General features: G+C 42.5%; 2 protein-coding genes across 6 annotated transcripts in view; one reads left to right on the top strand and one right to left on the bottom strand.

Annotated features, from left to right (window-relative positions):
- Positions 1-15,651, top strand: part of tpst1 (tyrosylprotein sulfotransferase 1) — a 30,564-nt gene extending 14,913 nt beyond the window's left edge. Inside the window, exons 2-5 of one of the 5 annotated variants that reach the window (XM_028419417.1) lie at positions 4,674-4,872; positions 13,512-13,562; positions 14,078-14,146; positions 15,173-15,651. In XM_028419417.1, the coding sequence (XP_028275218.1) occupies positions 4,674-4,872; positions 13,512-13,562; positions 14,078-14,113 (286 nt within the window). In that variant the 3' untranslated portion in view covers positions 14,114-14,146; positions 15,173-15,651. Of the gene's footprint in view, positions 1-4,673; positions 4,873-13,511; positions 13,572-14,077; positions 14,147-15,167 lie in introns of those variants that run through there. The other 4 variants (XM_028419418.1, XM_028419421.1, XM_028419420.1 and 1 more) reach the window with 4 other exon arrangements.
- A 643-nt stretch (positions 15,652-16,294) lies between these two features.
- Positions 16,295-20,519, bottom strand: LOC114445019 (radial spoke head protein 3 homolog). Its single transcript, XM_028419946.1, has 10 exons — positions 20,487-20,519; positions 20,026-20,169; positions 18,971-19,097; positions 17,728-17,807; positions 17,534-17,639; positions 17,303-17,448; positions 16,948-17,173; positions 16,690-16,839; positions 16,485-16,571; positions 16,295-16,353 (listed from the first exon to the last, which is right to left on the bottom strand). Exons 1-10 carry the CDS (start codon positions 20,517-20,519, stop codon positions 16,337-16,339), a joined length of 1,116 nt encoding a protein of 371 aa, XP_028275747.1. The 3' UTR covers positions 16,295-16,336.
- Between the last annotated feature and the right edge of the window lie 773 nt (positions 20,520-21,292).

Raw genomic sequence — 21,292 nt, 5'->3', positions numbered from 1 at the left:
CTGATAACTATGATTAAAAAAAAAACATTAGAAGCAAGGGTGATAATGTAGAACAAAGTTAAGCAACTCAGTGCACTTTTGGGAAGCTGTCTTGATATAAATCAAACCAGTTCATTATGGAATTATCTATATGTATGTGGTAATATAAAAGGCAAACTTTCTGCTTTTATAAAGCAAGAAGTACAGAGATGGATTGACAGATAAGGTGAAATCTTTATGGCAGCTAATCTCAACACAGCTCCTATGATAAATCAACTTAAACCAGAATTTTATTTCCAGCCCTTTCCCTCTAGCTTCAGAGCAGTGGGATTTTCTCTCCAGGACTCTACTTGTATAAGCTAACCTATGCTACTTGTCAGGGTTGAAACAGGGTCTTAAACCTGAAACTACATAAGACTGAGTCCAGGCTTAGAACACATTAAGACATTCTTCATGTTAATGAATGTAATTACACAATTGCTAACTCCTTATTGGTAATATATTGACCCATGAACGGCAAAAAGCTCCTTTATTCTTCTTTTGTTGTGGTTGATGAGGTCATGGGAAAAATAAGGGGACCATAAAGGGAGACGGGGAAACTTGAGTCAAATCCACAGCTGCCACAGACCTAAGAAAACCCTTGATTTTCAGAGATTTTGATCTAATAGAACATGCTTGGCTTATTTCTTTTTATGATATCATCCATTTTCATTCACTCAGACTTTGGTCCCAACTCACAGTCGAAAGGCAGACACATTCTGCTTCAAGCTTCAAGTTGTTTAGGTGTGACAAAAAATATATGATTGTCCATATGTTACAAAACATGTTGACAAAACCCAGATTTACGCTGTGTTTAGCTGCAACAACAGCCTTGTTTGATTAAGTGAGATGTAATCAGCATGCACACAATATAATCTTTGCTTTCCAACCTGCAGGGCATCAACACAGTCACCCTTCTTGATAACAGTGGCATTTTATAGTAACAGCTTTTTACAATATTCTCGTAACTTGTGATTTTTATTTTCTTTAAACATATATCAAACATAACACAAAATAAACCACATGAATCTTTAAATATTTAATCCTCTAAAGCAGGCTTTCAAGTATGTGTGGTTTAAGGCCAAGATGCCATGGAGACAAGTGTTCTTCAGCTCTTCTGCTACCATAACAGCACACTGCTACGATACAGTGGCAAGGACCCTTGAGGTTCTCCGCAAGGCCACAGTGTCCTTGTCTCTCATAACACACTCAGTATCAGTTGTGTCCAGACAAAAATTGTCTTTAGTGGTCCTGTTTGAGTGAAACTGGGGCAGAGGGTTAAGCCTTTTGCTTAGCACAACTGTAGTCTTGAAATGGAAAGAACACAAGGATCCAAAATAGACAGAATATCCACACTAGGAATGATAAGAGGGATCCAGATGCAGACCTATGGTTATTTAGTGCACACGTCACCGCTCCACAAATTGATTTCCATCCAATATTAATGAACAGGGACCTGAACTATAGATCTGTGAAGATAAGCATGGAGACATAGATTTGTCCTGTCCACTGTTTGCAGGCACCCTGAGGGACTATGTCCAAGACGCCTACAGATGTAAACAGCACTACCTGTAGGCTCTTCAGCCTGTGTCAGATGATTCATTTACTACCACAGCTCTATGATAAAAGAAAGAGAGTTGACTGTTCACACGATGCTGTAGTATTTTATTCTGGTAAAGGCAGGCTGCATACACAGATGCTGATGTTGACTTTTCTGATTTCATTTATTTGTTGAATATGTAGCTCATGAAATGATCCTCTACGATCAGGCTCTACAAAACCTTGCAAATAGACAAATCAGCACCATATAAGCCGGGCTCCCTGCTCTCACAGCTTGTTTGTTTTATACATAGACATGTAAAGGCAAATACAATGCAGATAAATACATATAACATGAGTAAGATAAACCTTAATATGCTTTTATCATTTGAATGTGTGAAAATGAATATCAGAAAAGAGCTTATGTTGCGAAATGTGGGCTGGACTAGTCCTTTTTTGTAATCGAATAGACCTCTAATGTAGAACTTTATGTGCTTAGTAATGCGGTCTTAAAGGTTTTCACTTTGTGTCTATTTTTCATTTAGTACACTCTACATGTCTGCTGTTTCGGGCTTTGGTCCAACGTCATGCCTTTCTCCTAAATGGGCCCTGATACAATTTGTTGGAAGAGGAGGCGAGCCACAAGTAGCCTTCGGGGCAGCTACCTTTTACCATCATAAACATTTTGCCCCACCTCCTCTCAAGTACTTTGCCCACAGTGCATTAAAGTCAACCCCCATGACACCTGGCTGAATACTGGAACCACTAGCACTCCCGCTCCCCTGCAGCACAGGGTCTCTATCTACATGAAAATCTCGATCAGTGGGCAGCCAGGCCCCAGAACGGGACCTTGCCTTAGCATTAACATCAATTACCTGACCTTGATTTAGTGGAGGCCCTGCCTAGCTGAGAGACTTACTCCATTACTTATCCCAGAACAGAGAGCCACCCCAGCCCTCCTCCCTAACTCTCCATCCTATTTGCAATCTTGATGTCTCTATCCGATTCTCTCTTATCAGCCGTTGGTGATACAGAACACCACCTTGGGTAAAGGAGGCGCAGCAATGAATAATTGACAAGCTGGAGGCCATTAAGAACATCAGCCTGAAGGGAAGTGGTCATGTGATGGGCGGAAAGGTTTTTTGTTGTCATATCTCATTTAAAACTGAGAGAGGGATTGGGCATGCATCACTTGTTCATCAGTGTGCAAATGATTTAAGGTTGCCATCAATTGTAAATCAAAACAGATGGGATATTTAAGCCTGTGTATAGTTAGCCTCAGTTTATTGTGCTGTGGAGTCTCTGTATCTGGCCTTTGAACTCCTGTCTGTGTGCCTACATTTTGGAGGTTAGTAATATTCAAGGCTCATACTATTATAGTTGAGCAGATATTAAAGTGATAGACCAGATTACCTTATATAGCAGCGACTAAAACTGCACCATAACCACTAGGCTATTTATTTATTTATTTTTACAAATGGTGCTGTCCCGTTCAATCCTTGCTCACTCAATTAATTTGGGATTAAATTTCAGGTTTATCAGTTTCATTTGTTTTTCTGTGGGAAAGTGCCTAAAAAGGTGTGGCTTGATTAGGAGTAGTGTTGACAAAAACCTAATGTCATTCATATAATAATACATATTTAGAAAAATGATGGATTTTATTTTTATGAAAGTCTGCTTTGGCAGTGCTTGGGCTTGGGATCTGACTAGAATATGAATTATTAAGTGTTGGTGGAGAGATCTTCAGTTCTTTTGTCAATAAGGTAGACTGCATCTAACATGATGGTGAAGCTCAGCTGCGTCCACCTCGCTCTGTCTTTATCAGTTTATGTTCCATGTCAACACTTAGCGGCCTCCTGGGTCTTGATGGAGTTACCTAAAGTGATTCCCTACCCATTTGTTGCAGAGTGGATATTTGGATCACGGCCCGTCTCTCAGAAACCATCTCCACCATCCTCCTGAGAAGACAAAACCAGCTCACTCTATTAATCATGCAGGAGACTATACCCATACAGTGTAAAGATTCAATTGCAAAGTAAATGGATTAGAGGGAAGTGAATTGCTGTATTGAAGTATAGAGTCAGGCAGGAGACATGGGGATAGGGGTGCTTGGACTGCACATAGATATGTGTGGGAGAAACCTGGAAACTAGTAACAAGGCTGCCAGGGGGATAATAAAGAAGTGGCTTTTTTGTTTCAGTGCACCAGAGGAGGCGTTTGTTTTAGCATGAACGTCCTGCTCTTCATACTGGCTGCCTGGGGAAAATCAAAACATCAGAGTAGATTCACAAAATCAGTCTGCCTGTGTGTTGGACTGGACCTACTGTGATTCTGAATGACCTCATACTGTCTGGAATCATTTAATTTTACACCAAATTTAAGGGAAACGAGTGGCCTCATGCCTTTTGACTTTGTATTTCTTTGAGTTGTTATGTCCAGTGTGTTTAATTTGAACAACTTAACGCTTAAATCAAGTCTAACTGTAGAACAATAGCAGTGAAGTTTAGAGTTGCTCAATACATAATTCATGTCCAACGGTTTTAATTTAATTTAATTCTTTTCATGAAATATTTTGTCAAATCATTTCAGAATTTCTAGAGTCATTTTTCTACATAATGTGTGTTCCAAAAAATAAGCTAAGAAATGACAGACATCACTACAGTGTTAAGCATGTAAAGATTGACATACATTCAGTCAGTGTTATTTGGAGCTGTGATGTAATGTACAGTGGTGCTTTGTCAGGAATCTTTTAGGTCCTTTTGCTTTGGTTAACCATTTTGAGGAGAGCTTATGTACACCTTCATAAACTTGATGCCATCCTCCAGCTTCATTAAGTTACTTTGATTAAGTTACAACCAATCAGATGCTCCCAGAACAGGACTGAGTGATGGACTGGTCATATGGGGACAAGCTGAGCTAAGATCGAACATTGTGCACCGATTACCTGCCACGAAAGGGTCTTAGCCTGATTCAGTGTCGCCATGGCCAAATATAATTTTGATAAATTGGTCTGCCTGCAATTTAAACCAAAGATATTTTACATTTTATATGTTTTAGAGATTGAGTAAAATTTGCAACAAATGAACTAAAAACAAAATGTTTCTGTGTCTTGTCAGGGTGGAGAGGTCCACAGACCAGGTCATCAAGCCGGTCAATGTGGAGGCCTTGTCCAAGTGGGTTGGGAAGATCCCAGCTGACGTCGTGAGGGACATGGCCGTCATCGCTCCCATGCTCTCTAGGCTGGGCTACGACCCACACGCCAACCCCCCAAACTATGGACGGCCAGACCCCAAAGTACTGGACAACACCAGACGAGTAAGTGCGAAGCAACATGTTCATCAGTATGTTCTCTTTTAACCAGAAGAACCTCAGTTTTAGTTAAATAAAATGTTTTTGTGCTGAGATTAAATAAGAATACCACCCTGTGTGGTGTGAAATTAAAGTAGTAATTTAATTTTTAAATTAGTAGTAGTTGTTTGGATTAAACAATTCAGCATTATCTCACTATTAGTGAGATAATAACATCATCTCAATATTAATACTAAAACATACATACCAGATGGATGCTTGACCAGACACAAGGCTCAGATTAGCTGACTGTTAAATCACAGCCTCAGATACCAAAAATGAGATTTAGCCGTTCCATTTGAAAACTGTCTGTTTTTAGCCGCTAACACTTTTAGGAGTGTAACATTATATGGCCAGAAGGGCTCTACAGTTCTTGCAGCCAGGAGAAGGTCATCTTTAGCCTGTTTGTGTTTTCCATGTGTGAGCTGCAGGCAGGATAAAGATTCAGAGACTGAACCACCAACCTTACCATTAGTGGCTGACCCCCTCTTAACATTACATAAACCTGGTGCTGGTGCATTAGCACTGTCTTCTGTGATGTTGTAGTGATGATGTCCTTGCCAGACGTCTAACCCTCCTGATATCTCGGGCTATTTTTGGAACAGAATATGTTTTATTAAATGCTTTTCCTCCAGCTATCAGGTGATATGCTGCTCAGCCTTGCTCTTTGGGAACATATTGTATGTCTGGAGAAGGATGTAACCGTTTTATTTTATGCTGTGGAAGCTGACGTTTCAAGGTCCTCGGGCTGATTTGGGGCCTTGTAGGTGTGTTGAATTTGACAATAAAAATGTGCTAACTTCAAAAAGATATAATAGCACTATTGTAAGACACTGCTAAATTATTCTTGATGTAAATCATCAAGACCACCTCGAAGATGGTGACTACACATTCACACTGTGAGACCTCTGAGTTGAGGAAAAGAGAGGCTGTGGCTTCCATTAGTGTGAAATTCTCTCCTGTGAGGAGTTGATGGTGAACTGTGAGCAGTCTGCTGCTGCTAGACTGAAATACTTTTTTATTATAAGCATTGCTGGTATGAGAATACAGTTGGAAGAGGGTGCACTTTGTTCACAGTTGGATTAGTATTTCAGTGGTGATCCAGACTGACTGAAGAATGTCTGTTCACTGACGGGCGGTGTGTGTTTTTCCAAGCCTGACCTCCCCTCTGTTGGACTGCTATCCAAACAGTTCTGGCTGATTGGTTGCTTCCCTGCACACAACACAGAACTCTTTCCAGGTATCTGGTTATTTTCCTGAAACATCATCTGTTTAAGCATGGAGGCTGTTATTGTCCATGCTAAATACTTCCAAATAAAAGACCTCCGTTCTCAGGGGTATTCTGAGGACAGTTTTCCTGCTAGTTAAACATTCAAGTTTACCTTAAAATTAGGCTGGTGTAGGTCTGAGTCTGCACATAAGGCTGAATGTATGTGGACATCAGGCTAAGCCATTTAAGTCCTGCTGAAAAGTGATGCAGCAGAACAAGAGACATTTTCATTCTGTGGATTCTTGTCTGTGCCTGGCATTTACATTACCCACTGTGCAACTGGACAGCAGACAGAGGAGTCAGAGATTGAGCCTGGCTACTGTAGCTAGACCCTCAAGCCCAGAAGAGCAGTGGGCAACAGAGGTTCTTTCAGTCGACACACTCCCAGATGTTTTTACTTTTCAATTCTCAGATCCAAATGGCATTGTTTCAAATTACATCAGGTTATGTCCTCAGACAGTTTATCTGAATTTTATAAAGCTCCCTCTGGAGAGACAAAATACTTTTATACAACTTTTTCACATGCACTACAGTAATTCTCAAGTTAAGTTTGCTGGGCTTTCTTGTTATTGTTAATGCTAAAACAAGTTAAAGAAATGTATTTCCCAGTCTGGTGTGAAATAACTTAACTGGCATTTTTAGAGCCCTGACCTCAACCCCATCAATATCTTTAGGTTGAACTGGAATGCTGATTGTGAGCCGGAGCTTATTGCCCACCATTAGTGTGGGCCTTCACTAATGTCTTGTGGCTGAATAGGAGCAAGTCCCTGCAGCCAAGCTCCAAAATCTAGTGGAAAGTCTGAAAGCAGAGCAGTACAGGCTATGATCGTAGTATATGGAGGCAGAGAAACCTACAGAGTGTGAGAGAGAGGTCAGAGGTCAGAGGGGGACAGGGAACTGCTCAGTGGTTACTGTAGGTGATCCTCTGAAAATAGTCTTAGGCCATGACAGTATTGATCTGAATCAAACCACAGAGATGTCACCTGCATAGTTTGTGCCATATGCATTTGTTGTGTGTGTCTCAGGTCTCATAAAGCAGTGATTTGTACATCAGCAGACAACACCTAAGGACAGAAATCTGCCTACTTAATGGACCCTAAATAGTCAGGACTGAGTGTTAACTGACATTAAAATGTCATGTGTTGTGTGTAAAATATCACTGTGATTTAGATGATGATTTGGCTGTTAGATGTCCTTAAAGTTGTGCTTCTATGATGGATTTTCCTGGTGGGTCACAGGGTTTCTCTTACTTGAAATGCTGAGAGTCTCTCTGATAATCCATGTTGGGTCTGTGTAAGGCATAGATTGCTTTTCCATTTGTTCGAGGGAAACCCAAAAGGGCAAAGGAGAATGCACAGAAAGAATAAACCTTCAGCAATTCGTCATGTTGTCTAGAGTGACTCCAACGGAAAACATTTGTGCTGTAAGTTGTGGAAGGAGAGAGAGTTTCTTTTTATGCGGATTGGTTGGAAAAATGTGTCTGACCACAAACAGAGATGGAAACTACAGACAAGGTACCACAGTTATACCTCATCCTGTCCTTTCATTTTTTAGTTAGAGTTCTATGCAGCTTCCTGAATGTTAGCAGATAAAATCATATGCATGTTTGTCCTGTGATGTGCATAGACAGAGAGTTTTCTGCATCTGCCATTGTGAACAGCTGTTGTTGATCAATTGCTACATTGTGTTAAAGTCAACTGCTTCTGAGGTCACATGTCTTATTGTGAGCTGACTACAAAGGGAATGTTGCTAAAACGTTGAGCTGCTCCTTTAAAGCCGAGTCTTCACACTGCATGTTACCAATTTGTGTCAAGGCTGCCATATGTGAGTGCGCTGGCCAGATATCAAATGCTCATGCTGTTCCCTTCCACGTTATCACCATGTTGTGAATGTTAATGCTTTTCAAATGTGCCTGTGGTTCTGTTTACATACTTTACATGCAGTAAATATCCATGTCATGTGTGCTGGTTCCTCCTACGCCTCTGCTGTCTGAAATAGTTAACACAATAGACCTGCGTGCCTTGTTGACAGCGTGTGCGTGTGGAAGCCCATTTGTCAGATTTATGCCGTGTACATCTGCAGATGATTAGTGTGATTCCCCTGCATCAAATCCAGCTGCAGGCTTTGGATTATTGTTTATCTGCCCTCCTCCTCTTCCTCCTCTTTCTTCCTCTTGGACCAGAGTTCTTACACACAGAGGTGGATGTCCTACCAGCCATGTTATATTTTTAGGGCCAACAAATCAAATTTTCGTAATGCTACATATTGCTGCTAACTATGTTATTTTAGCTAAAGAAAAGTACAGACAAATGTTGATATATTCTCAAATTCTCAACTTATTTACATGCATTGGTGTTTTGACCCGACTGCAGTGGTGTTCTAAAACCACCAATAAGAGGTCAGTTTATAGAGTAAGCCACGTCACATCATTTGGATTTATTGAATTCAAATTTATTTGGTATTCATTCCGTAGCCTCTGCATGAGCTACATGTCCTGAGTGATGTTGAGTAGAGGTCAACAGATTTTCCAAAGGCAGTTTTCTTTTCATTATACTTTATATTACTTTTTAATGATAGCAAGATATGCAAACCTGTTAATTGGCCTAATAAGCTAAGGTGTTGACAAATACTGATCATTAATCCCTATACACATCTTCAAAGTCTTTCTGTAAATACTGCTAAGAGTCTGAAGGAAATGGCACACAACTGGCAGACGGAGTTTTAAGAAAAAATGAAGTCTGAAGTCTAAAGTCTAGAGGACTCAGGCAGTGTTACTTCCTTCCTTTGCACTTTTTTCCAGTTGTGGGTTTTATAGCTCATAGTTTTTAGATCCTATGTCTAATTCTTCTCCCTGAATTCTTGAAATTCTACCAAAGTTCAGTTTGTACCAAATACATTTTAGGACCACACTGCATCAGAGTGGTAGCACCCCCCGTTCCTGTTGCATTGCATAACACATCTGGCAACCAGCCCTAAACTAAACCACTGTATGATGAAGCCACATGTGGAAATGCTCTATGCTGTCTTGAATTTTCACCCAGCCCCATCCAAATATTTACACTCTGTCTCATCCCCTCCCAGCCCTGATTTCACCACAGAATATGCAGCCTGGGTCTAGTTGGTGAGGAGTTTGGAGGCAGTCACTAAGCTGAATATCTGCAATGTAGGTAGTGATGTGGATCATTAAGGAAGCTTGACCTGTTAAGAGCAGCCTTATCACACTGGCGCTTTATTGTTTTGAGTGAAGACCTAGTTGGATTAAAGGTAATCCTTCTAAGCAGTGTCAAACCTGTGGTCAAAGCAGTTAACAGAGTCGATGCATATCTCCCCAAAACCTCTGTCTTTGTATTGATTTAGCCCACAAAGCTTCCAGGAATGTATTTATAGGCATGCATTGGTACAACTGGTCTGTAAGGGCTTTGTTTATTCTAGTTTTTTAGGGCCCGACAAAGCACTGGGCTTCACGTTGGTTATAAAATCCTACATGAATTTACTGTTATGTCCGATTAGTATCAATGGTCTTAAAATGGTTTGATTAGGGCTGATGATAAATGATGATTAATGATAAATTCCTCGACAGTTTTAATGCATCTTGGACTGACCTTTGCACCGATAACAGAATCCAAAGGCTCGGCTCCTCCTCTGACTGTTGCTCTGGCTTGCTGTAAATGAGGCTTGTTGGGCCTGGCTCTTGAAGCCACAATCAATAGCTTTAAAGTGGCTTTGCAGTTGTTCTGATCCCTGGTGAGAAATGGATATTAGGATCAATAATTTCTCAGTTTCTCCACACACAACAATAATAAGACGAGTTAGTGGAGAGGTGGGAAAGAAATATCCAGCCTACTGTACTGTGCTTTAGTGGCTGGACCTGTTCCTTCATACTGACGCAACAACAGTTAATGATGTGCAGGCTAATCATATCATATTGATCCAGAGTGATGGTCTGCGCTCAGACATCATGGCTCAATAGAGAGTCATAGTCATGCAGCTAATTGGCTAGACGTTTATGATAGAGGAAAGAATGAAGATGTATTAATGAAAACTCACCTGAAGAGTTAATGGAACAATGCATTCGTTCAGATTAAGATTTAAGTTGTATAATGCACTAAGCATGGAAGAGTGAGGTGGGCTACACACACAGGATTTTATCATTTTTGGGCCCCTTGTTAGGGGCCAAGGGGGGGCCTCACAACCTCCAGTCATACGTCTTTGATATTTATGGCTCTTGGTCAGACTGCAGCTGCCACAATAGCCAATAAGAGCAAGTAGACCATGTAGTGTCTACATATGTACCTATGCTTTTAAAACCAAAACCCAACACAGCTAGGCCAAATGGAATATAGAAAAAGAGGACCAACTGGTAGAATTGTGCCAACATAACAACATGCCAGAACAGCCAGCTGCCAATGAACATCTGTATGAATCTCTGTATTCCTTTTTCTACTGAAGTCACATTTGATCATGTGTATTCCTGTGAGAGCTTGTGTCAGTAGAATTGCTGGCTGAATTGTTTCTAAGGTCTCCTCCTGTGGTCTCCTGTGTTTGACTTCATAGCATCAAGCTTATCTGAGATAAGTTATTAGTACACTGCCACCCTCTATATGTCTGCTGAACAGATACTGTTCACATACAAGTGTTATGTTTGAAGTAACAATATCCCTGCAAAGTTTCCTCCCAGAGAGTGAAAGTAGCCGAGCCTGCAGCTGAAACGGTCTTCCCTGCTGATCGCAGGTCCACACTGGCAGTTTTTCAAATGCACTGGGCTGTTACCACGTTTAACCCCCTGAGACCAGAGCTTAGTCACAGGGAGGTGCAGTCATAATACTGAGGCTGGACCATGGCAGGGTTTAGTTTGGCACTACCCCATTGGACTGACCTGCTGCTTGTACCAGCAGGCGCCTTGGCTGACCGGACTCTGTTGGTTCCTCCCCGACTGAGCTCTGCTGCCATGGGTTCTCAGGTTTTCTCCTCGCCAACAGATTGGATACAGAAGCTAAAGTGGATTGTGGTTGAGGAGTTTCTGTTGTCATCATTGTTGTTGTTGTTGTTACTACCTGTTGCTCATTGACAGCTGGGATAGTCTCTAGTCTAATTTCCATCCAGAAATGCCTGGTTGTAGTTTTCTTGGAACACTATGGTGTGGTGCAGATCTCTCAGAGTAGTGAAATATGCAGAGCGACATAAGGTGGAGTAGGTGCAATCAAGGTTCATGGTTTCTGAATGGATATCAAAATTATTGATTACAGAACATAGTTTGTCAATGAGGCAAATACTGCCGGTCTTTCCAGGTGTGAGAACATTCTGCTTTTTCTCACGAGTTAAGGTTTGAATATAACATTAACCCAGCTTTGAATTTATAGAGAAAACAATGGATCCAAAGATATACTGATACTTAGTAATTATCACAAAGGACATAAAAGACATAAAGCACAGCTCAGTGTATAGATAATTAAAATGTTTATCAATGAATTAGCACATGAACCCATGTCATTGATACATGCAGCTCTGTTGTTTACTTCAAAATTAAAAGAATTGCATAGAACATACTGCAGACATGGAGAGATATTAAATGATTTCTGTAGATGACAGGAGAGATAAACCTGTTCCAGTGGCTGAGCCTTGTCTCGTCAGGTCTGTCTGTCTGTGCAGTATTTCAAACACTTTTATGTGCCTGCCTTAATAGAGGAGCCTGTGAATCCTCACCATATCAATATTCTTCCTTTCATGGGGATTTTAACTGATCTTTCAGAGCTAACAGAGCTTGGGCTCTGCTGGCTTCATGTTACAGTGATCCCATCGTGCAGACTGGACATCAGGCCTTTGATCTCTGAAGGACTGATTGATCTGCAGACAATGCCCCCTGTGCACTCACTAATAACACAGCACTTGGATTTATTGTGTGACCTGGTGCACAGCCACGGGGCGCTGGGCTGGGCTCCTCCTGTGCGTGCTCTGTGTGAGCAGAGGGTTTGGACTAGCTCGCAGCAGTCTGGCCTGGAGCCTCTGTATGCTGCAAAATGGTACCCAGGAGGAAATCAGAAACATGCACTCGCCTCTCCGTCTCCGCTGTTAGAAATAATTTCAGTTTTTGGCTGTACTTTGATTTTAGGCAAACACGCAAGCAAGCATGAAGGCACAAAGGTATTAAGGATGGAGCTCTCTGATTTCAGGAGAGGACCTGGAAGGGGGTGCAGAACTCACTTTCTACAGTCTGTAAAGGGACTGGAAGGTTTTTATTGATTATTGGCTGTATTATTAACACCCAATATGCAGAAAAATAATAAGCCACTCACAACAAGGAAGGTTTTTGTGATTAAAATAATGAGTACACAGAGGTGGGCCGTTCCTTCTCTGCTCCTGTGTTCCTCAGTTAGTTTGTGGTAGACTTTGATGTCAGGGCATGCACTAAAACAGCATGCACTAAAACTGTTGTTCAACAAAACCAAGGATGTATGCTAAACAAAGGCGATGGTGAATGGCTTTCTTGTACATCGGCTGGTTGCTGTCATTTTGCTAGATCACTGACACGAGCAACAGTTTGTGATTTGTTTGGCCTGTGGTGATACAAAAGAACACAGACTCTCTGTTTGTTCTGGTCCTCTAGCACCAATGTCACCTTTCTGCTGTGTATACACTCTTTATACAGAGAGATGATTTATGATTTATGACACTTTTTTGAAAGAATCGAGCTGTGACAGAGCACAGGCGTTTTAGGAGAAGTGCAGTTTCCCTCTCTTCTGCCCCCTGCTGTTCCCCATCCTCCTTCTATCACACACATATACACTCAAAGCAAAGTTTTCCTCCTCTTTATGTGTCTGACTGAAAGGCCCTGAGCCAAAATGGTTTCATTGAGCATGGAGGAGGTGGCCTCCTGTGCAGATAGCATGAAGCTTGTGGAAATAAAACACCTTTGGATTCCTTTTTTCTTGTCCTGTGAGACTACTGAAAGACAGAATTTCTTTTTTTTTCCTGGAAAGACTCTCAGCACACACACATACCCACACACAGCCCAATGAGGAGAGTACATTCCTGCACAGTGGAGGTATGTCCTATAGGACATCGACCCTCTCTTCCCCCCCTCCCTGTCTCTGTTTTGACCTTATTTCTAGCCATTCAGTCAGCTTCCTGCCAGCTCGCTTTCAGCTGACTCCTCCTTTACTCCCTCACACCTATCTGCGCCTTTGTTGGGCAGTTTTGTCTCAGATTTTTGGATTATTTTTAGCGACAGAGGTGCCATTTTGCATGTTTTGTCATTTTCAGTAAAGTGTCGTCACATGTTGCCATGGTAACACAGATTCTGAGTTAATGCTCTAAACCTGGCCCTTTGTTTTCCCAGGTCTTTAAAGGTGAATTTCAGCTACCAGATTTCCTAAAAGAACAACCACAGGTACAGTAACACTTCTGCCTGTCGTTGAGCTCTTTCTTTCGTTTTTGTTTTTGTTTTTTTTTGGTGTCTGATTTGAGTTAAACCATGTGTAGCTCACTGGAAGATCATGTTTCAGATTTCCATCTGCTCACAGTTACTCATCTCCTCTTGTTTTTCACTGAGTTTCTGGCCATCTCTCGCAGCCTGTTGTTGATTTCTGGTCTCAGCTTCATGACTTCCTCCATTTTTTGGTCTTTAGCGGTTATTTTGTTTGTCAGTCTGTGTGCTGTGTCCTGGTTTCAGAGCCTCATGTTGGCTAAAAAAAGGGCTTCTGCCCTCTGCTGGCAATTAGAGGAAGCTGTATCTATTCTCTTCATTTTGCACATTTCTTGTTTTCAACACAGTCAGCCTTTTTTATTTGGACTCAGCTGTCTGTCAGCATCTACCTGCCAGGTGCAGCTGCACACTCCTGCATTTTCCTCCCGAGCAGGGGGCTTGTCACAGAGCTGACCTGCTGTGTTGTGTTTCTCCTACAGATCCAAAAGTCTGCAGAGAGACCCAACCCCAGTTAGGAGGAGAGGGAGCATCAGCACCACAACACACAGGTACAGCTGCACCTCCATCACAACTGCACCTCCTGCTTACTGAACAATGAGTTTATACACAGCTTCTGACCCTTGCAGAATCATCATCATCATTCCAGCAGTAACTCTGCCTAAACATTCGTATCACAGTAAACATATATATAGAAAACATGGAGTACTTAAGGTTCATCCATCAAACATCCATTTACACTCACACCTATGGGCAGAGGTGACCAATTAACCTAACGAGCACGTCTTTAGAATGGAATTCCTGATCATCTCCTGTTGACATTTTTCTATTATCATTTATTATCATAGAGGCAGACAACATTGACTTATATGTTGTATCATGAAACACTGAGAAAGTGATAAAGACAAACATGGTTTTCTAAAAATATGGCAGATCTCTTTTTCTAATGGGGTCATTCACATGCGTAATGAAAGAGGGGTGAAGAGTCATGGAGGAGTGACAGCAAGCAGTAAAAGTTCGTTTTGTGGATTTTGTATAAAGACACAAACACACAGCTGCTTCTGAAGCACTGAGGCAATATAATGAATCTTCACTAAGAGAAGACAAGAACAATTCTGTGGCTCTGATGTTCTCACCGAGCACAACCTTCTGTATCAAATGAAATGTTGGAATTTTTGGAGTTTTGTACTTAATTCCTACATTTTTGTAGTACTGTTTTTGAGTAAAGCATTTTGTTAGCTCACATCAGCCACATTATAAATGAAAAGAAACCACAATTATCTGTAAAATGTTGGTCAGTGTAGCAGACAGAAGATACTGTTTTATAGTGTGAGTTCACCACCGACCTCAGACATTTAATTTGGTCATTGGTGCCCTCTAGTGGACAGCATGTGTAATCGAGCCACTGTGTGATATTTCCGTTTGTAGATAAACAAATCAGGACTGATGTGTCAGCTTGTCTGTAGAGATAAATTCAGTAAACCTGAAAGTGTGAGTCTGTCATTGTTACTGCTTGTAGAATGCAGGCAAAACACAGACACACACCTTATTAACTCTGCTCTCCTGTTCCAGTACAGGACTGAAACAGGAGAACGTCGTCTCACCTGTCTCACCTTTGCTTTGGGCACATTTCATGGGTCACATGACCACAGCAGGACAGGCTCCTCCTCCTCTTGGGGGCTGCTCCGTCTCCTTCAGGAGAACTGTCGGCCTTCATGTTGTACTGTACAAAAAGCAAACGTAATGGTTCTCAGCACCACAGAATGTCAGCTGACTGTCGTTCTCCACATCACATCACGCTCATCGATTTGTAGAAATCATTTCTGGCTATCTTAGAGAAAAAACTCTGTGATTCTGTTGTAAGAAACTGCAGTGAACTGAAACCGCAACAAGTATTTATGAATGGAAAATTAGCTTTTGAAAGATGCAATACCTATTTTAATGTTTTCATTTTTTCATGCCTTTGTATTGTGCAATGTCATGGGTACTGATCAGTTTGACGTATCAACCGTGATAAAGGATGCTTTTTTAAAAAAAGAAATGGTGTCTGTCTCTTCATTATAGCCAGATATACAGTAATGTTCCTGTAGTACCTCCACCTTTAATAATAACAAGCGTCTGAGCGTAGTGGGTCTTCTTATTAGGCAAATATAATTCAGGTGAACAACATTATATAACTTTTTTCTCTGTGTCATTATTTATTTAGCAAAAATTAAGCCAAAATGAAAACATGTTCATACTGTGTCCCCTCTTACTGCCTCCATAGGATTTAATTATGTGAGCTGCAGCAGGTGCTGCTGATCATCAGTCCTTGATGAATTGATCATCAGTCCTTGATGAATTGATCATCAGCAGGTGCACAGACCTCTGTAAAAACAGACGTTCTGACAGTTTGCTGCTCTGGAACGTTCAACACAATGACAAGATACAAACAGTTCTGTTTGTTGCACTGTTTTATTGCCACCTGTTTTGTTTAATTAAAAAATATGAAAAAAATAATTGTTGCACAACAAAGCACAACTAACTCCGACCATCTTGTTAAGTGATGTAAGCTCTCCTGGGGTTGTAGTCTGGCAGAGGGGGATGGGTATTGTGCTTTGTAGGATGGTGTACTTGTTCCTTACCAGACCTATGGCACGTTCCGCATGGATCCAAACAGCTGCTAGCCGCCTTGTCGTCTCACATGCTGTGACTCTTCACGGGTCTGATGTGTCTCCAGCTGTTTGAATTCAGTCTCTGTGTCATTTGTAGATGATTGCTGAAACAGAAAGCATGAAAACGGTTTACCTATCAAACTCCATGTGTTTGTTTTTATTAAACTTATGAGCTGAAAATATAAGTGGTGTTGTACACATGCTGAAAACAGCTAATGTGAGTTTAAGGTCTTACTGTCCAGCAGCTGTCTTGCTGTGAATCTCTTCTCCACGCGGTTGTGAACTTCATCCATTAGCCATGGAAGGAAGTTCGTCTCAATGTCTGGAAATCAGATGTTAAACGTTTTAAGCATTCAAGGATCATCACAGCCTTATAACATGTCACTGTATGTACAGTGGCACCCTCTGGTATCACACAGCTGAAAGCTTAGGAGGCTGACCTTTCTCCACAGGGTCGTGGAAGTAGCCGTGGGTTCTCAGCGAGGTAAAGACTCTGGGCAGAAGATCAGCCAGCAGTGTCTGGGTGTAGGCCCGAGCAGCTATCTTCTCCGCAATCTCCTTTCCCTCCTCCAGCACCTTTTTCTGCGCACCTGTGGTCAGAGAAATGGTTGATCTTATTATTATATTGCATAGAGGTCGTTGGGGACTGACATGGATTTAGGTGCTTCAATTAGAGTCTGGATGAACTCTTCCTGTACAGTGGATGTAGAAGTTGCGTACCTTCTCCTCACTGTGGCGCCTCTCCTGCTCCTGAAGCCGTTGCACCTCAGCCAGCTCACTGTTTCTGAGCTCTTGGAAGGCCCTCTGCTGGGCCCTCAGACAGGCCAGCTCCTCCTCCTCCATCACCTCCAGCAGAGACTGTTCAATGGTCTTCCCCACAAGGACCTCCAACACTGGCTGCACCTCCCGGTCAAAATCAAACAGCTGCAGAGGATACTTGTAGTAAGCGGTGTAACGTACACTCCGCATTTAAAACATTACATCCTCCACTATAAACAGACCTTTAACTGGATTCATCCCTCCTCTGTCCAAACTAATGTGTGAAGCACCTACCTCTCCATCCTCTATCTGTGTTTCAGCATCTTTGCCGGATTTGGCTGGAATGAAGAGGGGAGTTGCTGGTTTGTCCAGAAAAGCATCTGTCTGAGCCTCAGCCTCTGTGGCGTCGATGACATCACTCAGTTCTTCCAGGTAAAGGTCTGAAAAAAATCACAGCCAGAACATCAACAGCATGTCCAAAATAACAACAGCTGAAGCAAAAGCCGTGAGGAGCAAACATATTACCAGTTTGTGCATCAACGTGTTGTCTGTGTTCAGGAGTCCTGGGTCTGTACTGGTCTCTGGCTCTGTTCCTGATCCCCTGCTGTCTCTGCATCCGAGCAGGGTTTGACTGAGATCTCTGTCAGTGCAGGATGACAAAGGGCTTTAGGACATGGATAAACTCACTGGTATAAAGTGCAGTGACACGTCTCACTCACAGTGTGTGGGATGTGCTGAGCCTGCACGCTTCCTCTGACAGCATGACCATCATACATGATGTCTCCATAACTGTGCTGTCCTGCATCATCAGAGAAAACACAGAGGTCAGAGGTCGTAAGGTAACAGGGATTCAAGGTTTATTGTTCGTTTCATGGTGGAGATCATATTCTCCATCATCTTATGTTATTAAGTGAGTAAAAGCAGTGATACCACAGACATTTTAATCACAGTAGGTTTTCATGCAGTGACTGGTTGAGGCGGAAGACATTTTACCCAGAGTAGTAACATGTTGTATCCATCACAGCCCAAGTTAAGGGCTGATGATGTCTGTAATGATGACACTATATACCATAAATACATGTAAATGACTTCAAACTATTTCTTTTCACTATATTTACAGGTTACATTGTTCACAGGTAGTTCCACTGTCAATGTGCTTTAATCACTAGTTTAACTAATATCCATGCTGTGTCAAACAAACATCCGGTGACGTACTGTTTTGGCGGAGGCTCTCTGAATTTGGAGCGGCCCTCGACAGGTCTTGGTCGGCTTAAGAACGTGTAAACTTCGGCCGGATGTCTGTGGCTGGATGAGGCGAAGGACATTTTTACACAAACCGTCAGAAAGCTATAGCTAACCTTTGCTGACAGCTGCTAGTTTGGGAGCTAGGACGAGAGGCTACAAACTATTGTAGCAACCGTCTCCAGGAAGTTAGAAATAGCGGCCGTTACATCACTTCCGGTATAGGTTTTAGACTAGCCGCTAGCTCGCTGCTCTGTGTTTACTTTGATTGCTGATTTATGGATAACATGCTGTTGATGAGGCTGAGTGGGGGCTGGACATCAGGGAGTGGATTTATCCCAGTCAAGGGGACACATGTCCACAGTGTGACTGGGGGAGTCTGTGATCATATGATCCTCACATCTGCTGAGGACACAGGAGATGGTCCTCTGTGGTGCCTGTGGTTTAGTCAGTCTGGGCTTTTCTTCCACTCACTGATCCAGCCACCACTCATCAACAGCATGTTCTACATAAATCCTGGTGAGGCGGACATTTGCAGTTTCTATCCTCTCCAGAATCTCAAAGACTGCTCTTCTCTGCAGGTTTATTTGTTACGGAATTTACTTCAACCTCTGGGCATCCAAGCCGCTTCAGCTTCCTTCTGTGGTTAGTTTATACTTTAAACTAACTTTCCAGCAGAGCCTGGTTCTCTCAAACATGGGTGTGATGATACAAATTCACCATCAGTTGTGTACACTTTGTGCTGCACAGCTGCTTCAGCTAAACCGTCAAGAATGGCAGTTTTGAGGCTGATGTCAGGGTCGAGCAAACCGCCAGTTGCTTTGAATGCATCGTCGGCTTTTCCCAGCTGCAGCTCACAATAATATGGGAATTTGGGAACATGAAAAACAAGAGGCTCCAGATCCAGACGATGTTGAGGCGGCAGAATCCAGAGATGTGTCATTTATGGCACTTTTGTCCCTAATCTCTGATACAGAAGTCAAGTTAGTAAATTCATTGCCAAACTCAGCATCCATGAATTGAAGCCTGGAGTCAGGCTGGATTCCACACTGCCCCTTAATGTGCTCAAAGTTCAGGAAGGAGGTTTTACTGAAGCAGTTTTGATTTTTTCTGGCACTGTGGCTGAACAAATCTTACCACGCCACAGCACTGACATAAACTTCAATATTTAATCCCAGTCTGACTTTCAGCTATGTCTGTGTTAAATCAGACAACATATGACACAGAGCTGGATCTAAGAGATGCACAAACAGCATGAATAAAGGGCAGTGCAGAGCCACACTTAAAGACTATTATTATTATTATTATTACACCAGACAGGGAACAAATGGAGAAACTCATGAATCACTGTGTTGTTGTGTTTCTGTGCGACGTGCAGGAACATGAGACACAGCTCTGTCTGTAACATATAATATGAAACAGGTTTGGGTTAGATGAGCAGGCGGGTATGATACACTGCTTCCCCTATGACTTCCCCCTGACACTCGGGACGACTTCAGACAGGCACAGCCACAATCATCATCATGGAGGCCTCAAGAAGCAGCAGCTCCTTCAAAAGCTGAACCCAGTCCAGACTGCTGCATCACAAACACAAGGTCAGTTCTGGTCAGCGCTTTGCCCCATTTGGTCCCGACAGACTGGCTCTGTGCGGGATCAGGATGGACTCACTGGATGGATCAGGGATGGACTCAGTGCACAGTCAATATTTATGAATTCATCAAAATGATAAATAACGGTTCCAGCAGTACATGAGCTGAGCTGATGCTGTGACTCACCCCGAGTTTGTCCAACTCTTCGCCCTTCTCCATGTCTTTGTCTGACAAGATGTGGTGATAGAGGACGACATGGGGCTGGACCACTCGTCTTCCCGTCTCACTTAGACTGACACATACCTTGTGGTGGTGGGCTGCCTGTGAAGACTGACAGGGAGAGAATCCTCATGTATCCATCCCAGCACAGCTGCTCGTAGCTCTTCCTCTCTGTCAGCTGGTGCTTCTGAGAGCATCCACAGCGCTGGCTGTCTCTGCTTGGTCAGCTGCTTCCTGTTCTGCCTTCTGTAGGTCAACTTGGGACATGTTTCATCACCAGCTGTACTTTTCACTATTACCACTAGATGGCAGAAAAGTGCCTCCAAAACAATTGAGGGTACGTGTAGAACATGCATCGACCTTCGATAGTGGGATACAGGCACCAACTGGGCTGCATTAAACCCGGAAGAGAGATGAGGCAAACTCACGATATTCATCTCCATGCGGCTTGTAGGCGCCATAACGAACATTGTAATGTATCGCTAGCAAGAACCAGACATATGTGGGGCAGAAACTTATTGCTGCGCATGCGCATTCGTACCAGCAACGAGGACAGCTACGTCATGACGTTAGATAGCTACAACAGGCGCAGCTACAGACACTGATCACTGACATGACCATCCAGCTCCTCTCCTACAGAAAGGGGAGGAGTTATTCAGTCTGATGGACACTGGCAGGAAGGAGCTCCTGTGGCGTTCTGTGCTGCTCCTCCATAGTCTCAGAAATACATTTTAATAAACATTATGTGTTTTCATTTTTTGCCAGATGGGGCCAAGTAAATGAGGAAAGAGCAAACTATATAGCTATGATGCAAGATCAGCATGAAGACTGCCAGGTCTATTACCAATTACGAGACAAATGAATCTGCCTATCAAAATGTGTTCAGTTCATCAATATATTGTATATACTTTGAGGTCCAAACATCAGGGTTTATCATCAACCCAGACTTCCCTTGGATCGGAGCATCCCCTGACAGAAGTTGACAAAAGGAGAGCTTTAATGAGCCACAGAAAACCAGAATCAAAGTCCACAAGCAAAAATACCAGAAACCAGGAAGTGACGCAGGGTGTCACAACAGGGCGACAGTACACAAGGCCTAACAAGACACAGCACAGGCCTTTCAAAATAAAACCAAAACCCAAGAAAATTGTGCCAAAGTGTCAATATGTTGTGTGATCACCATGGTTATCCAGCTCTGCCTTGATGCTCTTGGGCATGGAATTCACCAGAGCTG

Source organism: Parambassis ranga, chromosome 13 (assembly GCF_900634625.1).
Source record: "Parambassis ranga chromosome 13, fParRan2.1, whole genome shotgun sequence".
NCBI classification, from domain to species: Eukaryota; Metazoa; Chordata; class Actinopteri; family Ambassidae; genus Parambassis; species Parambassis ranga.
Note: the sequence above shows the minus strand (reverse complement) of the source record. Positions and strands in the feature narration are given on the sequence as shown.

Coding starts and splice junctions, on each gene's coding strand:
- LOC114445019 (XM_028419946.1), bottom strand. CDS start 20,519: ATGGCGCCTACAAGCCGCATGGAGATGAATATC. Junction 17,640..17,727: donor CTCAGCACATCCCACACACT/GTGAGTGAGACG, acceptor CAGAGATCTCAG/TCAAACCCTGCTCGGATGCA. Junction 16,840..16,947: donor ACGCAACTTCTACATCCACT/GTACAGGAAGAG, acceptor CTCTGACCACAG/GTGCGCAGAAAAAGGTGCTG.